The 19,904-nt window shown below is 47.3% G+C and overlaps 2 protein-coding genes across 4 annotated transcripts; one reads left to right on the forward strand and one right to left on the reverse strand.

Moving 5' to 3' along the window:
* Positions 1-494: 494 nt before the first annotated feature.
* Positions 495-2,851, reverse strand: LOC123440824 (proteoglycan 4-like). Of its 3 annotated transcripts, XM_045117373.1 has the most exons (3): positions 1,899-2,851; positions 1,025-1,808; positions 495-904 (listed from the first exon to the last, which is right to left on the reverse strand). In XM_045117373.1, exons 1-3 carry the CDS (start codon positions 2,820-2,822, stop codon positions 750-752), a joined length of 1,863 nt encoding a protein of 620 aa, XP_044973308.1. In that variant the 5' UTR covers positions 2,823-2,851; the 3' UTR covers positions 495-749. The 3 variants fall into 3 exon arrangements, with proteins under 3 accessions (XP_044973308.1, XP_044973307.1, XP_044973306.1); XM_045117372.1 differs by having other exon boundaries at positions 1,025-2,851; XM_045117371.1 differs by having other exon boundaries at positions 495-913; positions 1,025-2,851.
* Positions 2,852-10,486: 7,635 nt separating this feature from the next.
* LOC123445385 (transmembrane protein 45A) lies at positions 10,487-14,425 on the forward strand. Its single transcript, XM_045122360.1, has 3 exons — positions 10,487-10,770; positions 10,897-11,318; positions 13,693-14,425. Exons 2-3 carry the CDS (start codon positions 10,972-10,974, stop codon positions 14,213-14,215), a joined length of 870 nt encoding a protein of 289 aa, XP_044978295.1. The 5' UTR covers positions 10,487-10,770; positions 10,897-10,971; the 3' UTR covers positions 14,216-14,425.
* Positions 14,426-19,904: the final 5,479 nt, after the last annotated feature.

A 19,904-nucleotide genomic window follows, 5' to 3' on the forward strand; every position in this document is an offset into this window, starting at 1 on the left:
CCGGCTCGATTCATCCTTAGCATCGATGGCGAGCTCGATCGGGATTGGATTCTGCGGCTGGAGGGGCTCGGGATTGGATTAGGGTTCACGCGATGGCTGGCACGCTGGCTAGTAACCGGGCTTCCTTCCAATTGGCTGGCAGAAAGACCAATCAACCAGAACACTCCGTTTCGACCGCTGGAGCAGCCTCCCTTAGGACAGTCGGCCCACGGTTAGGACAGTCGGCCCACGGAGCGCAGAATGTGTCACACAGGGCAGATCGTGCGGCTGGAAACGACCAGATCTGAAAAACGGACGGCCAGAAACGCAAAACGCTGAGAGGGCAGGGATTAGATGCATTTTTACTGTCCTTAATATCTTGTAGCTCCATTGATGCTTATAATCCAAGCTTGTATCCACTGAGTGGTACCTAACAAGAGGGGGTTGGGAAGGGTGGCAGCGCACAGGAAACCATAGTCATCCACTTGGCGACCATATATAAAGGGAAGGAACACATACTACGTATACCCAAAAGCATGTGATGGTACCTAGCTTAATCGTTGCTGGATTTTGATCTAGCCAAACATTCCCGCGTGTGCATGATTTGTGTCTACGTATGCGTCGATAAGCAAAGCTTTTCAAATTGGGGACCAGTGGGTAGGATCTTTCTCGCCGAGAAAAGGAAGAGAGCAAACTGTACATTCAGTCGTTAATAGTTCATACACGCGCCAATACATCCGACTTGGCATGCACGATCGCAGATCTCAATTTCAGCTAGACGACGACTCGACCGGAGCGACGGCTGGTTCTTGTTCTTCGCCGTCCTTTTTCTCCTCCTGGACGGTCAGCCGATCCTCACCACCTTTTTCCTCTGTGCTAATTGCGGCCTCCTCCACGTCAGTGGCTTGTTTTCCGTCCGATTCCCCTGCAAATGCTAACCAGATCAAATCGAAATGTCATAAAATGTGAGAAGAAAGAAACGAAGAAATCTTTCATGCAAATGTGTAATGACATGGTTAGCAAATGAAGAAATCGATCCTATTACCATCATCGTCTCTCAAAGTTGCCGCGGATGTCTCCTGCTTCTCCTCCTGCTCTGGCTCCCGGGACACGCTCTCGGCCTGTTCCGGCACGACATCGACCTCCTCGACGGTGACCACCTCCTCCTCCGTCGCCGTTGCCTCCTTTGTTTGCTCGGTCTCATCATTGGCTTCTACTGCGGCGGCCTCTTTGACGACGGTAGGCTCCGGCAGCTCTGGCTCGTTTCTCAGATCGTCGTCGTTCCCCGAAGCCGTGGGTTGCTGCTCTGCCGCCTCTGCTACCTCCACCTCCGGCACCGGCGTGGTCGGGAAGGCGGCGCTTTCCTCCACGTTGGTTGCCGGAGCAGCCGCCCTGGTGGCAGTTTCGTCCTCGTTGGCCGTCATCGGGGGAGGGGCGTCCACGGTGACGGCATCATCTTCCTGCTCCCGCGTGACAACCGGCGCAGCCTCGATGGTGGCTGCACTTCCATCTGCCTTGGCCACCGGGGGATCCATCAAGGCGGCAGTTGCACTTTGTTTATCCTTGGCGACCGGAGCATCCACCAAGGCGGCAGTTTCACTTCCCTGCTCCTTGGTCACCGGAGCCGCCGCGAAGGAGGCAATGCCAACCTCCTCGGGGACCGGACCATCCACCAAGACGGCGGTTTCACTTTCCTCCTCCTTGGTCACCGGAGCGGCCGGGAAGGAGGCAACGTCAACCTCCTCGGCGACCAGAACATCCACCAAGGCAGCAGTTTCACTTTCCTGCTCCTTGGCCACCGGAGCGGCCGGCAAGGCGGCAACTTGAACCTCCTCGGCGACCGGAGCAGGCACCAAGGCGGCAGTTTCATTTTCCTGCTCCTGGGCCAGCGGAGCGGCCGAGAAGGTGGCAACGTCAACCTCCTCCGCGACCGGAGCAGCCGGCATGGTGATAACATCAACCTCCTCCGGCAACGGAGCAGACGCGAAGGATACAAGTTCGTCCTCCTTGGCAGCCGGCGCGGCAACCAAGGCGGCAGTGGCATCATCACCGGCCACCGGCGGGTCAGCCAGGAAGGTGGCACCGGCATCCTCGTTGGCCACCGGAGCAGACATGAACGTGTCACTCTCGTCGGCCGAGATGATACCGTCATCATCCCCCATGGTGGCTACGCCCACGGGGGTATGGATATCCGCGAAGGCGACACTACCGTCATCCTCGACGTTGATCTCCTCGATGTCCTTCTCGTTGGACGACGCCGCCTCGTCTTCAATCGCCTCGGCCGACCACCCTTCCTCGTCCTCGCCCCGCCGACGGTCTCTTCCCGCCTCGACGGTAGGCGTGATCGAGACCTCGACAGGCTGGCCATTCCTCATCTCCTCGACGACGATGACGCTCTCGCTCGTGGATGCCCCACCGTCGTCCCGATCGGCAACAACCTCCTTGTCCCTGACGCCCTCGTCTTGCTTCGGCCCGGCAGCCTCCTCGCCCGCCGTCCCCTTCCCCTTGGCGTCAGGGACGGCGACTGCTCCCTTCTTACCGTCCTTCTTGCTCTCCTCCTCTTTCTTCTCCCCGACGACCTTGGCGGCGATCACGGTGGAGGCAACCTCTTCGCCGTCCTTGACGACGAGCGATGCCAAACCGGGCTTGCCGCCCCGCGCCTTGGAGGCCTTCTCCTTCGCCGAGGCCGGCTTGTGGTCCTTGACGTCGTCGCCATTTTCCTTGGCGGCGACCGGCTGGTGGGCGGCGGTGGCGACGACGCTGGACTTGCGGCGGAACCTGCGGCTGCACCTGCCGCTGCCGTCGCTGCTGAGCACGGCTTCCTTGGAGGTGCCGCAACCCATGGCGCGATCGACACGGCGAGGAGGGAACGCCGGAGATGGACTTGAGGCGGGGAGAAGTCGGGGCGAGGATTCCCGCGTTATATATATACTGCATGCGCGCGGCCATGCGCGGCGTTGCAAAATTAGGGAAACCGTAGCCACCGATCGAAATGGAGGCTGTGGCTGGCATATGTCTGTGTTTTAATAGCCTCATTGCAGGCAGCACATCGTCGTTGATGTTCTGTCAGTCCAACACTTGACAGGAAATATTTCGAATCTTACAGAAATTGAAAATGAAGAGCACACGAAAGCAAGAGAAGATGAAAACGTCTAGATTTTGAGAAAACGTACTATGCGCAAAACAGTGTAGCAAAAGAAACAAGCAAAAAAAACGAGGTCCTATGAAAATGGTTTCCCCGATTTCCATTAAAGCATCTACGGCCGGACCTCTCAAATTTGAACCTCAAACATGTATGAACGCGACCGCGAACACTGACCGGACATCTCTCAAATAATTCATTCTACATCCGAATATTTCATATAAGAATCCTTAAATTCATACAAAAACATGTAAGATATGAAACCTACGTACTACATACAACCTGTCTACTTCTCGTCGAAAATGTCATTGATCTCCGTACCGTCCAACGGATAAATGGTCGCATGCCGCAGCTCCGCCCCCTTCGACACATCCTGTTGCTCCGCTACGGCCTCCTTCGCCTCAATCTCCGCATCCAACTCGTCGAAAAGGGCGCCAGCCTCCGTCAGCCTCTGTCGGATGAGTCGACAGGTCGCCTCGGCCTCGGCCTCATCCCTGATGGAATCCAGGATGGCCTGCTGCTCTGCCATCTCCTCCGATTGAGCGATGGCGTATTCCGCCTCCGCCTCCGTCATGCTCAAGCCGGGAGCCTCATCCTCCATGGCCTCTAGATGCTGTTGTTGCTCGTCCTCCTCCTCCTCCTTCGTCCCTGGCGAGTCCGAAGGAAGACCCGCAGCGATGCGGGCGGCGCGGCGATCCTGGATCTCCGCCTCGATTTGAAGGCGTCATTCTGGAGTGAGTTGCGCGTAGGTGGTGATGAGCCGCCGGACCATCCTGCCGGAGAAGGAATTGCGAGAGGAGGCGGACGGTATCGGGTGGTGGCGGAGAGAAGGAGGAGGCGGATAAGCTAGGGTTGGAGGAGCCGGTCGGCTTAAATAGCCAGCCCCGACCTCGGGCGGGAACCAGAGCGGTGCCACGCGACATTCACATCGCGCTGACGGTCAAGGTGCACGTTGGACCGTCGGGTTTCCTAGCTAGTCTACGTGGGGCCAAGCCGTCTGTCTGATGTACGGGCATGCCCGGGCAGATCCGGACTCCCTATATATGCCTCATAATTCGGTTGAAAATGAGGGTGTCGGTCAGCCTATGTGTTTGAGGCTGGTTTGAAAGACTAATTTGAATTAAATTATTGTGACCGGACAATGACCGGGCGCCAAAGTTTAGTATATAGCATTCGCGAGGTGCCACAGGACATCATCCAAGTTCCATCCAGAACAATGTGAGAGGATTGCGCCAAGCTCAACTAGGTTGGAAAGTTGAAGAAATGGCGTGCAATGCACGTTGGCGAGTCGATTTCGTCTCCGACTTGTGGGCGGCGAGTCTCTCACAAGGATCCACACGCATAGGTTGGCACTGCTCGACGACGAGGAACGGGTCGTTGACAGCCAGGGATGTTTGGCGGAGGATCGCTTCAAGGAGGGGAAACTTTTCCCGATGCGGCACAGGCCGAACGCTTCGGCCGGTTATGCGCGCGTCATGCGATCCCGTACGTGGGACCCCCCCTTCCTTTTTGCAGCGAGGCATCATTGTTGTTGTAACTGTTATCTTTTTTTTGCTACTACTAACGGGATTTTTGCTGCAACAGTTCGTGATTTTTGCTATATTTTATTCATTTAAAAAGCTGCATCCATGTTCCCGAGTTTGTCGGATTTTTTTATTACTATCGTTGTTAATTTTTGCTACAATCGATACATTTTTTGCTACGATCGTTCACTAAAAAAGTTGCATATACGTTCGTCGAAATTGCAACCCGAGTTTACCGTATTGTTTTGCTACAACCCACATTTTGTTTTGCTAACACACGTCCTCAGCGTCGATTTTTTTGCTACAACATATTTTTGTTGCATCCATGGCCAGAATTTACTGCATCATTACCGAAATTTGCTGCATCGAGAATTTTTGCCGCATTAACAGATCTGACGATTAAACCAGATCCAATCCGTTGGACCGGGCGTTCCGTAAGCGGCCGATCAAAAGTTTCGACCGACGCGCCGGCGTAAAGCACTGCCCTTCGAGGAGAGGATGTCTCTTCCATTTTTCGTGTTATGTGTAGCATATACACGAGAGCGTGTATCTCGTATTTCGAATCTTACCCTGAGCAAACAACATGTGCTGTTAAAAATACTGACCTAAAGACAATAGAGAAATTACAGTTTTGCTAAAATTCAACTAGCTGAGTTTTAGTTAGGATCTCATTCACGTACATGTCCCAGGCTCCCACAAAAATTTGCCTCGGCCGTTTTTTTCTCGATTGTTAGCTCGTGGACCATTGAGGCTCGTCATGTCCTCCCAACGTTGATCCAAGAAGATGTAGCGATGCTGCCATTTTACTTTTTTACAGTGTAGCAATGAGAGGGGACTCCTATGCGCCGCTCGTTGCGGCCAACTACCAAGCGGATGCACAGGGGGTCACCCAACGTTTTTCTATTTTTTCTGTTCCTTCTTCTCTTTTCTGCTTATTTTTTTATTTTTATTTCTTTTTCCTTTTCTATTCTAATTTCAAGAAAAACATTTTTAGAATTTGAAGAATAATATTTCAAAATACAGAACATTTTTTGAAATAGCAAACATGTTTTGAATTTCGAACAAATTTTGAAATATAAACAAATTTCAAATTCATGAACAAAAATATAAAACCATGCATATTTTTTGAACCTGGAAAATATTTTGAAATCATGAACAGTTTTCAAATTGTGAACAAAATTTGAAACATAAACAAATTTTGAAACCATAAAACATATTTTCAATTATAAAAAATTCGAAACTTAATAAATTTTAAATTGTGAACATTTTCCAAATTCGGGAACTTTCTTTAAAATTCCAGAATAGTTTTTCAAAATCCGGAATATTTTTCAAATAACGGAACGCTTTTTTGAACAAGCTGAAATATTTTGATAAAATTCCAAAACAATTTCCAAAATTTGGAACATTTTTTCATAATTACGGAACAATTTCTAAAATTTCCGAACATTTTTCCAATTTTAGGAACTTTTTTTCATAATTCCGGAACATATTTTGAAAATCCGGAACAGTTTTCTAAATTCAGGAACATTTTGCAAATTGCGGAACATTTTTTGAAATTCTAGAACTTTTTCCAAATTCAGAACATTTTTTGAATATCCGAAACATAATTTTAAATGCCGGAACATTTTTCAATTTTGGTACATTTTTCCAAATTACGGAACATTTTTTGGAAATCCAGAAGATTTTTTCAAATTTAGGAACATTTTTCAAATTTCAGAATATTTTTTCAAATTTCAAAACATTTTTACAAATTGCGGAACATTTTTTTAAATTCCGAAACATTTTTTGAAAATCCAAAACATTTTTAAACAGAAACAGAAAAAAAAACAGAAAACAATAAAGAAAAAAAACTAAAAAAATCAAAACCCGATTTAGGGAATCCTAGATATGCTGGAAGGAGATGGGCGAAGCCAAGAAAATCTCCCTCTGAATCTCTGCACACAACACGAACATCACTTCTGCCTTCGGCAGTTGCAGCATCCCATTCAACTTGGCGAACTCCGGTGGTGGGGGTATCCATCCAATGGTTCTGGAAGCCCTAGACGCAGAAACATGATGTGCATGTTTTGATGCTATATCAATATCTCTTAGAAAGGCCTCAATGAATCCATGGATCTATAGCGGGCTATCATAGATTTCTTCATGGATTGCTCGTCGCCTTGACCTTCAAATAGCCCAGAGAGTAACCAACATGCGAGTGAACATTTTTTGAATAGTATTTCCTGCATAGTGAAGAACCAACTTCTCGCATTTAGGTTCAGGTTCGCGTGCATCTTTTCCGCCACTTCCTCAGGTGACAGAGCCCACACACACCTAGACGTGATGCAGTCTATCAAAGCATGTTTCCAGCTATCTTCTGATGCGCAAAAGTGACATATAGAGCTAGTAGCCATGTGTCGATGACAAAGAACATCGGAGGTTGGAACTGTGTCCCTGCATAGCCGCCACACACAAAAAAATAGTTTCGAGGGAATATTAATGTTCCACAAGGACACACATGCCTGCTTCTCTTGATCCAGAGCCGAAGCTCCATGACTACCATCCAACAAACTCTCTCCGTCCTTCTTTGACTTGAGAATCATCTTGTAAGCTGAACTTACCGAAAACAAACCTCGATGGTGTTCACCCCACACCGAGAAATCATCAATCCTCTTTCTGCATAGTGGGATAGATAAGATTACCTCAACATCAGTCAGAATAAAAACTCTGCGTAGTTCCTCCTCGCGCTATGAACTTGTCGAAGCATCAATAAGATCCGATACTAGTTGGGGAGGGCTAACCACCAGGCAAGCTATCAGCCTCATCATACCCGATCTGGGCAACCAGTTTTGAGTCCAAATATTAGTGTTCTCCCATGTTCCAAATATTAGTCGATAATCCATTAAGTACAATTATATTTAGTTAATATAATTCAAATTTGAACTAAAATGCATGATTTTAGTTAAACATTGTGTTGAAAAAATCATATTTGTGTTCCAGGGTCCATGTTTAGGCATTATCCAACAAAAGTAAAGTAGTTTAAAACACGAGAGTGCCAACAGATGAAGCAAAGTTTCAAGTATAATTCAATCACTGCCTTGCACATTGAGTTTGGTGGTTTTTCAGTTTTGAAAAATGCAAACGAAGTCCGAAAAGCATAAAATTGGCATATGACACCTAGAGGTTGTTGTAATTTTTTTAAAGGTTTCACAAAAGTTCTGATGTATATTGTTTATAAACCGGACCATGTCCGAGGAAGTATCATGGTCTCGAGAGCAAGCGGGGCACCTTTGAAGGCGATGCGGCTATTGCTTCCTTTGTTGCCCTAGATTTTTTTTCCTATACTCAAGATGCACCATTAGATGCTCCATGGACAAATTTGGCATATTTGGGTTATGTCTGCTATATTTAAGTCAAGGAGTAAATATATCAACATTTAGTGAATATAATTCAAATTTAAACCAGAATGCATGAAAATTTAGAAAAATTGTGTTGAAGATTCATATTTATGTTTATGAATCTATGTTCAACCATTATACAGAGAAGGGAAAGTAGTTTTAGACATGCGAGTGACATGGCACGACCGGATTACTGACCATTGATTTCACACCAGGCTTGTTGTACAACTTTCTCAGATGGTAGTTGTGTTTTTTCAAGCTATAAATCAAAGAACAAGGCCACAAATTTTCGTCAAAGAATTTTCCTCTAAACTTCTTAGTAATTTTTTTCTGCCAAGTGTCTCATGCATTCCCTATGTTCTACCCCTAGGAATACAACACTACAACAGTCTCTAGACCTTTTAAAAGCATGTGTGTAAATAACGAAACCTAGTGGGTGGTCCATAAACTCTTACAAGTTCTGTAAAATCAACTCCCACTTTCTATATTTTCTGTCTCTAATACACCACATGCTACTAGGGAAAAGCACTTACAAGTTGGCCTCTAATTCTTCCATTTGATGCAATGACATCTACTCCAAGATATGGCCTACGTCCATCAAAGAAAACTTCCAACATGCTTTGAAAGGGACAAACCCTCTCCTGAGGCACTCTTTATGCCTACTTTTTCCATTTATTTTATATTCTACTGAGTGCTTGTCAATGTTCACAACACTACTTGGAGAATGGAGATGTTTTCTCCACTTGAGACTTGAAAGTGTATAATAACTAGAAAGAGTCAGACCACTTACCTTACATACTGCCAAGGGCCATTTGGTGGACACAGAACACGCTCATGTATCAACAAGACCGAGTTGCGCAGCAAGATGTCCGATGACTGGTTTAATGACTTGATGATGTGTTCCATTGAGCGAGGGATATTCAAAAGTCTTGACTTTGCTCAAATTAAGGAAGATTTTCACGAGAAGGATAGGGCACTACCGTTGCCTGGGTTTTCTACACGTCGTTAAAGCTTACTTATCAGTATGTTTTCAGTCGTTCTGCTATTTAAAAAGTATGGATTGTTATTGTACTGGGCTATTCTATTTAGGATTATATGAAAATATTATCGTGCACTGTTGGTTCATATTATTTATGTTGTTTGTGCACAAATTTCTTTTGGGCTTAACAGTTGGCCAGACCTCAAGAAAGTTTCATCCCCCGCCACTGCATGTATGATAGGTCCAGCCATACTTTTTCTGTAGATTTTTATGCAATTCTGTAGGAGCAGTATTTGAATTCACTTGTACCCAGTTCCTGACAGCATGTGCAACCTACCTGCCCTTAGCTGACCTCAACCCTTTCCTTTTGTGCAAACCATTACAGAGGCATACACATCACACATATATGGCGAAACAGATAACATATCAGTGTGAAAATTATAATAAACAATACGCTAACTGTTAGTAACTCAAGTTAGTACGTACCTGAAATAATGTGCTATTTCTACAATGAACTATCGATGTTATCAATTTTAAACTCACTTTCAGTCTCTGTGGAGAAAGTAGCAAGTGCATTCCTACAATCTAGAGCACTGGAAAATATAGTTCTTTTTTGCTAAAGAAGGATCATCTGTATTATATATTATAATATAAACATCTAGCCTACTCTCGTCTGATGAGTCCGAGTACCCCCCATGTCCATGTCCTCCACCTGCCTCATCAAGCATGCCTCCTGTTGGTGCAATATAATCTTCATCCTTCTTAGAATTTCTGTCCTTGGGCTGCTTCCTTCCTTACAACAAATATTGGATATAGCCTTTCACCCTCATCATGAGTGTGCATATCATCAGGTATTCCGTCTTGTGTTGATTCTCTGTTGTTGGCCCTTCTTGAGTGGTCACATGTTCACTTGTTGTTCCTGGTACTTGAACAACTTTGCGATCGTATTAGAGTCAAGAAACAAAGAATACTAAAGTTACGTACCACCAAATTTCCGCTGCTGCAATGCACGGGTATCGTTTCTATAAGAGGACTTAACGGTAGAGGGACAAATTTACACACACTTGAAAATTAGGAACAAATCTAAATAGTAAGATTCGGTTAAGGGCACAAATGTAATTAACCCTGTTTTCTTCATACTCCCTTTGTTTTTGTTTAGTCGGTATAGTATTTGTTTTGACCGAAGTCGAACTTTATAAGGTTGATCAATTTTATAGAAAACAATACGTATTAACATTTAAAGTAACATGTTTATATAATGTGAAATGATTTTGCGGGCCACAATGATACTGATTTAGTGGTGTATATGTGAATATATCTTTGTACAAGCCCGCTGAAAATATACACAATTTAATTTTGAACAAACGTAATATTCCAAATAAATAAAAACGAAGGAAAGAGTATGTAATGTAGGTATAGGTTTTGAACAGGACCGACCTCCCCTCCCGAGGCGGCGCACCGCATTGACTGCGCCGCACCGCACCGCTTGGCAGTCCATAGAACAGAGGAGCACAACAGAGCAGAGCGATCCATCACGCACCAACCCCAACGCCTTCCTCACGCCCTCACCTTCTCCTTCTCCTTCTCCCTCCCTCCGCTCCTGCACACCTTCCCTCCGCTCCCGCTACCCGTGCCGCCGCACATCGCCATCATCGTCGCCATCCCCCGGAGGCAAGGAAAAGGCGCTTTCCCGAGCACGAGCAGGAAAAAGATCTGGTCGCTTTACGCTTCTCCTCCGCGCCCCATCAATCATCGACCAATCATCGCCAGGTACGTGCCGCCGCCTCCTCGTCTCGCGTTTTCTCCGGTCGTCTCCTCGTTCGCTCGTCGGGATTTGCTTTCCGTCTCCACTTCGGCCAGCGAGGGACCACGCCACTAATCGAGCGGTCGCCGCAGTCCCGTGGTTTCTGCTGCTGAGCTAGGAACAAAGGGCGCCGGCGGGGGATACAAGTCAACGCCGGCGGCAGATCGATGGGGTCGTTCAAGGGGCACGTGCTGCCGGGGACGCTGTTCCTGGCGGTGGGCGCGTGGCACGTGTGGGCGGCGGTGGCGCGGTTCGCCACGGACCCGGCGAGGTTCCGCCTCCGCGTGTGGAACCCCGTGGGCGGTGGCGGGGCGCTGCGGCACCTGGAGCTCTACGTCGTCGCCGGGGGCGCCTTCCTGGACATGTGCGTGGAGGTGCTCTACTCCACCCACCTCCGCATATTCGCGCCCGGCGGCGGGGTCAACCCGGCGCACCTCAACGACCTCGAGCACGGCGGCATGCTGCTCATGTTCTTCCTCTTCGGCGCCCTCGCCCTCCTCTCCCAAAACACCAGGTCAGCCCACCACCCATCCATCTACCATCTCGTTGCCATGGATGACACGATCCAAAGTTGATCCGTTTTCCTCGGAATTCTAGTGCTAGTTCCATTATCTTCTCGCTCGATCATCTGAGGTTGAAACAAAAAAAAGTCATTCTCGGATTCAGCACGGATTGATAGCTTTCTATGGGCGTCGGTCGTACTGTACGCTCGTGGTACTAACATTTGAGGATCTGGAAACGGAAAATAGGTGGGATGGTTGTTGGGCTAGTTGGTCCATGTTTTGACTTGCTTGGTGTCGCATCTTGATTCTTGAATGAACGTTACAAAGGACGGACCAGAGGGAGAAGGATTGGCTGGTCCAGGCTAGGCCATGTGGTCACAATTAGCCGGTGCCCAAGTTGGTACTAGATTCATTTGGCTGATTTTTGCTTGCAAAATTCAGGGGTGCTCCTAGGCTCTGTTTACTTATATATAGTCTAGCAGCAATACTACACATACATAACTTTACATGGATTTTACAAACAGGTGATTTTGATTGGAGATTATGGAGATGGAGGCCCCAACCTCCTTAAAAATCAGGGAGGAGTGGTTAGTTAGAAAGAAAGAATCCTAGTCAGCGTGTAACCTTATGTAATTTTTTGTATGTCTAGCATTTTTGATAGTCTAGACTAGCCTGTTCTAGAATGAGTGGATACCATAAAACTATAACTTGAGACTATCACTTTTTGCGTTATAGTTTCAAAAACTACGAAAAATTGTTTGTGACTGATAAGTATTATTTTTAGCGTCGGTTGTTTCAAAAAACTCAAAACGCTCCTTGCTAAGAAATTAAACCGGTTTATGATAGGTCTGGCCCACACATGAAGCGAACCGTCACTTTGACTGTTTGTTTGATCCTTAGATGTCATGCGGAGCACACATGTGGGTGCCTCTTCCTCATAAAAAAAAAAGCTATTGGATCCCTATAAATGTTTCAAAATGCAATCGGGTCCCTATAATCTTTTGAAAAAAGCAATCAGTCCCTCCCATGGCCGTCCACCCGCAGTCATGCTCGCCGGCCAGCAGCCGCCGTGAGGGGCTCGCCGGCCAGCAGTCATGGCACAACCATGGAGCTCCCTTCCATTGCTTGTCGACGTCCAGTATGCGCAAGGTGCGGATGAACGGCTCCATCACAATGGAGGAACGCATCCACGGAGGCCCCCTGCTGGAGTTAGCCGCACGTGCCACCCGCAGTCGTGACCCACCTTCACGAGCGGTGGCTACCGGGGTTGGCCCGGCAATGCGGCGTAGCGCCTCTGGACAGTGGCGCCATGGCTCCAAGCTGTAGAGGGCGGCGCGTCGGACTGCACACTACGGGGAGGGGAAGAGGATCGAGAAGAGGCAGTAGGGAAAGACGAGGAGCGACCGATCGACGCCAACGAGGTGGAAGAAGGGGCGGTTGGCGCTGGTGGAAAGGGAGGCGGCCAACGCTCTGTCGCCTTGTTGGACGCCGCCGTCCACAAAAATGCGGTTGTGCAGATGGATGTGGTCATGCGCGTGGGCGAGCTGTGCGGCTGGCACCCATGGTCGCGTCGCCGTCTCCGGTGAACTTCGGTGTCTATCATCGATGGGGGAGTTAACGTCGAAGAAGGAGAAATGATGCAAAGAGGAGTGAAGGAAATGAGGAAGAGACACTGACATGCGGGCCCCACATGTTCAAACAAACGATCAAAAACTAACGATTCGTTTAGATGCAGGCCCGACCTGTCCTAAACCGGTTTAAACTTTTAGCATTTGGCGTTTTTGTTCCAAAATTGATAGTTATCAGTCACAAACAAATTTTCAGTACATTTTTTGAACCATAACGCAAAAGGTGGTAGTTATATATCGTTCACTCGTTCTAGAATGGATGACCCCGGTGGAGTGAGTCAGCAGAAGCTTATCATAAACATTATTTAAATGGAGATTCTTCATGTGAAGGTTTTTTTATTGGAAACGGAAGATTCGTCTTGTGAGTGGCCATTGCTTTCAGGCTTTCAGCACAAAAGTGAAAGTCAGCATTCAGACGAACTTGGCTAAAGCGTATCAACTCAATTAGCTCATCATGCTTTATTCGCTCCACGCGAAGAAGAAATCACGTAGTGGAAGCTTCGTTTCCATACTTGTACTAATTTCTTTAGTAGTGAGCAGATACACAACCTGATGACTCTGTTTCACATTCCATGGAGGGTCCTACCTTGATCATTCTCAGTGGAGTTTCTCTGTAACCTTTTCGCCTGCAATCATATTGCCCTTGTGTTTCATCTTGCCCATGTTAGAGCAGAACAGATGTAGTACATCCCATCTCATTGTAAAAGTACACAGCACATTGAGCTAACTTGGGCTTTCTTTCACCGGCGATCATCAGGTACCTGCCCCTGACGGAGGCCGCGCTGTGCCTGCTCGCGGCGACGGCCTTCACGGCCGAGCTGATGCTCTTCTACTTCCACTCGACCACGCACCAGGGGCTGGAGGGGTACTACCACTACCTCCTCGTCGTGCTCATCGGGCTCTGCGTCGCCTCCACCGTCCTCGGCGCGCTCCTCCCGGCGAGCTTCCCCGCCGACCTCGCCAGCGGCGTGCTCATCACCCTGCAGGGCCTGTGGTTCTACCAGACGGCCTTCACGCTCTACGGGCCGATGCTCCCGGAGGGGTGCCGCAGGGACGCCGGCGCGGAAATCGAGTGCCACGGGCACGCCGCCGGGGAGCGCGCGGAGCAGCTCGCCGACTTCCAGCTCTTCACCTGCGTCTTCCTCGTCTTCGCCTACGCCCTCGGCTGCTACGCCGTCGCCGCCGCCAAGTACGGCCACCCGGACCTGAGGACCGGCGAGATGGAGCACCGGGAAAATGGTGGATTCGTTGGCAGCTCGGCGCTGGCTAGTGGCATATGAACGATGCTGACATAACAACTGCTCTGATTTTTGCCATTGTCGTCTTGTTGGGTTCGGTAGAGTACACGCGACAAGCACATCATTGAGGGGCTGTCATTTGGCACAAGATTAGAGAAGGGATGTACATTGTGGCTAGTTAATTACACAGCAAAATCACGGATCAACGTTTCTTAGTAGTTTTACTGTCAAGAAGGTTATTGCACTTTTTTACACGAAAGGATTAGCACACGACTATACTAGCAAGTTGTTTTTGTACACCAGGTGTGGATTACCTGAGATTAAATAGCATAAAACTACTACAATTGAGGTTATGGCTTAAAAAAACTATCAATTATTTTTTATTTTATAACTATCAAGTCATGGGTTGGCAATTTCGAAAAACCCAAAATAGACAGTACTTTCAGAAAAGGGGGTTAAACCACCGGCCTATATATGCATCAATCGATGAATGCATTCTTTTTATTAATTACTCCCTTCGTTTTAAAATAAGTATCTCAATAATTTTATAGTACAAAATTATATTAAGCTTGAAATACTTATTTTGGGACGAAGGGAGTATTTCATAAATGTCTGATAAAAATATACATCAATCCACCTAAAGCCACCATTCACATTTACAAACTCGATAATATGAAGTACTCTCACTCCTTATATTTAAATGATGTCATCATCAATTCATCCATACAATGCATCAGGACCAACAGCCGATGCAGCCTACGTAAAGCGCACATCACATGCACATATTTTAGAAGCCGTCATCATCATTGGACCATCGACCCATCTTCAGAAGAGATATCCACATCATCCTTGCCAGTTTGGACTTCTGTCGACGCCACCACTGCACCATTGCCCTGCGCTCATCTGCCCAGACGCGAAGACTCTGAAAGATTTGTAGTACGTAGTACCTCTCGTCCAGGCATGACTCTGGGTAGCACGTGTCGGCCAGACATGATTTGACAGCTCCACCAAAGCTCTGTGCAAGACGAAGTCGCTCCACCTCCTCCCTCTGTCTTCCAGCGCTTCTCCACAAATGATACTCCCAAGAGAGAAACGACATAGTAGCATTGCCATCGTCCGATCTGGAAGACTAGATCCTAGGGTTTCCCCTGAAGCAACACAAGTGGGTTTATGCCTTCATCAAGGTAACGACGTCACCATCGCTCACCAACGGTCCGATTTTCACCGGCAACTATGTCTCCCCGACTCATGGCCGAGACTAGATGAGGAATCTTGAGATCCAACCACCCAGCCGCAGGCCGACCACCTCTATCGTAAGAGATGACTACCACTGCCGACTGCACTCTTCAGAACAGACCTGACCGGAGGTGCCGCAGACACGACCACCAGAGCCTCCACGCCGTCGCTGCTGATCCAAAGCCAGATGACGCGTCGCCGCTATCGCCCAAACAGGGCGAGCCACCATGGCCACAACCCGCGCCACCTCCGACGCCGCCATGCCACGTTGTCGGTCGGATCGGGCGCACCTCCACATGATTCGGGGCCCCACACAACCCCAGATTCGCAGGAGAGAGGTGATGTCCTTGATCACCGTCGTCGGCCCCGGGCTTAGAACGGCGTCCCCCCCCCTCCCTCCCCGACGACGACGGAGGGATAGGAGGAGGAAGTATGCGGCCCCGACGGCTAGGTTTAGGGCGTCGCCCTAGCAGAGACGACGTGGGGGGTTGTTCCTGCGTCGGACCTCGATAGGTAAAGTTAACTATCCAACTGGTTTATGACATGTTGGACCCGCACTAAATGAATCATTAATTCGGCCGTTTGTTTGACCTAACTCAAACAAACTGACATATGAGACCCACATGTCAGTGTCATTTTTCTTCCCTCTACCTCCATTCTCCTCCTTAGAATCAGAGACGGCTCGCCGACCGGAGGAGGCAGCTGCGGGCGCGGTCAATTGTAAAGCATTAGATGATTTGGGTTTTTCGGAAATAGCCAACCCCTGACTTAGTAGTTATCTGTGACAAAAAATATTTGATAGCTTTTTGAAAACATAGCCCGAATTGTAATAGTTTTAAGCTATTTACTCGTTACCTGAGCAATCTGTTTTTGTGTGCCTTCAAGTATAGTACCATTCACACCAACTTTGAGAGTTCTCCAACTCGTCACACAAAATGGATGTCCTTAGCCTATGATAGACGACAACCCAGCTGATTGGCTGAGACCTTGGAGGTTTCCCAACTAATTAGGCCCTGCTTGGAAGTAGTGTAAAAAATTTCCAGCCGTAATAGTTTACATCCGTAATTTACTGGTGACAGGTGGTTTACGCCCGTAAACTTCATCCCACCGAAAGCTGTTTGGGAGGATGAACCACCGTAAACTTCATCCCATCGAAAGCTGTTTGGGAGGATGAGCCAGCTCAACACCGTCGGGTAGAGGATGCTAGAGGAAGAGACTTCGTCGGTGACAACGCCTCGCCTCCTTCCCGTCGCAGCCGCCGGCGACGGCGCCTCGCCTCCTCGCTGTCGCGGCCGTGTCTCCTCGCCGTCGCGGTCGTCGGTGACGGCTCCTCGCCTCCTCGCCGTCGCGGTAGCCGGCGAGGGCTCCTCGCCTCCTCCCCGTGGCAGCGGCCGCCGTCGCGGCCGTGCCTCCTCGCCGGCGACGGCTCTTCGCCTCCTCACCGGCGCCTCGCTCCCTCGCCAACTCTTCTTGTCCAGAGAGAATACAGAAGAAAAATACATATGTGTTGGGTGGTGTGTCAAATACCGGTGTAATACGGATGTATTCCAAACACGATTTGACCTCGGACCTTAATTCTTTTACAGGTGTAACTTTTACGGAGCGTTTTGACAGAAATACGACGTCCCAAACGCAGCCTTAATACTCGCTCCGTATCAATTGAAATGCAAAAAAGTTTTATATTATGATACGAAGGGAGTATAAGCCGTATAGAGGCTAATATTCCTATCTCATATGACTACCAAGAGAGCATCACTGTAGATGTTATCGGCATGTTTGAGTATAAGCCATGGCGCTTCCAGTACTGTTTTAAGAACGAGACATTTGGTTATTTGCCACTTTTAATATGGGGCTTCGTAAAAATGCCACTGTCAAGATTGATTTCGTAAAAATGTCATCCAGCTCGTGTGCACTTTGATTAACATGCCATTTTTATTTTTCCCATTGTTTTTATTTTTTATTTTCTAACACCTGAAAGGACCAAAGTGCCCTTGAATCTTTGAACCTTATTCGATGGGTTTGCTGGCTGGTTGGATGGATTGCTGAGCCTACCTCATCCTTGTTGATCGTGCTTGCCCGAGCCACCTTAGCTCGAGCACGCCCATGGAAGCAAACCACAGGTCACCGCCGTCTCTCGTCAACACCTGCGTGCACCATCGCAGCTTGCCTTACCACATCCATGAAAGCAACCGCAGGTCGCCGTCAGTACGCGCCCATGCCTGCTCGCGCCGGCGCAGCTCACCCACGCCTTGTTGATGCATGCGCGAGCAACTCAAGCTCGCCGGCGGTGCTTGTGCACGTCTGCACGTGCTGGCGTAGCCTCGCGGATGCCTGCACGAGACACCGCAGCTCGCCGCCGGTGCTCACCCTCCCCTACACGCGTTGGCTCAACTCGTCCTGAGAGCCAAGACATGCGAGGGCGTCGCATAACAGCACCACCAGTGGCGTGATGGCAGCACCAGCTAAAGGAGGAGGTGGATGTGTGCGCATGTTCTGAAGATGGATATGCAAGGAACCTGTAAGTGACGTTTGGTCTAATCCTTGACTTGTCTTCCATGGCAATATGGCAATTGCATTTATCTAATTACAGTGTATGTATAGTCAGTATGTATACCTACAAAGATTGATGCAAGGGGTCTAAAAGATAGTGGATCCGGCAAGCACGAGAATGGGCTTGCACGCTCTTCTATTTCAAGTGTTGATCATATCCCAAGTACGTGTAGATAATATCAAGGGCAGTTTAGTCTTTTTCAGTGCCTGGAAATGGGAAAAGAAGAAAGAAATCTGTAAAAGGAGTGGAATGGCATGTTAATCAAACTGCACTTGAGCTGGATGGCATTTTTACAATGCCAATCTTGAAAGTGGCATCTTTGCGAAGACTCGTATTGAAAGTGGTAAAAAGCCAATTTTCTCTTTAAGAACAGAGACTACAAAACTGCTTACATGATGGTCAAATACTTAATTGCTCTCCTTAAAAAAAGTCACCCAGACTTCAATGTATATTTTGGCGGCTATGTTTTTTCTACCCTTGCATTACTGCATAAGTGCAAAACCAGCCATCCATAGATATCAAACGACACCATTACACCAGCAATAGGATGGCTGACAGTTAGAATCTATCTAGGGCACTAGACATAAAAATTACTCCTTATGTTCAAATATCTGTCGTGGTTTTAGTTTAAATTTGAACTAAAACCACGACAAGTATTATGTAATGGCGGGAGTAATTATGTACCCTATGATTGTGAATGGGATGAGTAAGAGTGAAGTTGCAACCGTCCATTGACTAATGTTCAAATTATATGATTAAAGTTAGAGCAATTTGGCCAAATGAGTATGTATAAGATGATATCTGATCCCGGTTTGAATCTAGATATAAAAGCAGAAATGGCCAACAGGAAAAATAGAATATACAAATAGCCCTGAAACACCGATACCAGGATAGAGAACAGTTGAAATATAGTCCTATTTATCAATTTAGGGTGAATTTGTTATTGAACCAACATTATTTCATAGCATGATTCAATCAGGTGTCCATGTATCCTCCGGCAAAAATATGTAAACGTAAAACATCGGAGTCTATAAAACCCCTTTGGAAGCAGCATCACAAAACTGTCAGAAATTTGGACATATACAGCAAACAATTCGCCTAGTATAAATTCAGAATATGAAAAAGCCAACAAGGAACAAAGCCTACATTTGGCACTGAAATGTTCAACTATTCTACAGGAATAGATTCAGAAAGGTGGAAAAAAAAACATCTGAGACTGCACTTGCTACTGGAAAAAAAAGCAAATTCTATAGAGAACCGCATATGTTCAACGACTCAGTTGCAGGGCTACCTTCCAAAAAAGTTGACCCAACATTTGCTAGCACCACACTGCATTAGTAAGTGACATAAGGGAAGAATAAGTCACATGATAGCATCAAACAAAACAGATGGAGCATTGGGTTAATATCAGGTCTTAGTTAAGCCCACGAACAGTAGTACCACAACAGGTAATCTAACCAAGAGTCGAACTGGTTTCTTAGCAAGACTAGAGAGAATATATGAATAGTTTGGATAGCAACCTATCTATCTAGAATGAATGATGGATGGTTGCTTCATTTTAATAAAAAGAGGCAGGGGGGAAACCCCTTTCATTAAAAAAAAAAAAGAATGGTGGTATAAGTTTGCCATGAATGACCCGGAACCAACTTTAGTCAATACACTTGTATTCTGAAACAGTAGACAACATATATGTGAAACTGCACTGCATGCCTCGCAAAAACATGTAAAACATCTGAATCTAAGAGACCCCTCTAGAAGCAGCAATCACCAGAAATTTGCATATGCACTGCACATCTTAACATAATGTTGAGCTGCAATCAGATATGACAAATGCAACAAGAAACAAAACCTTCGGAGAACTACCAGCTGCGCAACAAATGTTCAACGGCAGAACCAGATTCAGAAAGAAGCATAAAAACAGAGCCTACATTTGCTACTGAAAAA

The sequence above is a fragment of the Hordeum vulgare genome, chromosome 3H (assembly GCF_904849725.1).
Source record: "Hordeum vulgare subsp. vulgare chromosome 3H, MorexV3_pseudomolecules_assembly, whole genome shotgun sequence".
Classification (NCBI taxonomy): Eukaryota; Viridiplantae; Streptophyta; class Magnoliopsida; order Poales; family Poaceae; genus Hordeum; species Hordeum vulgare.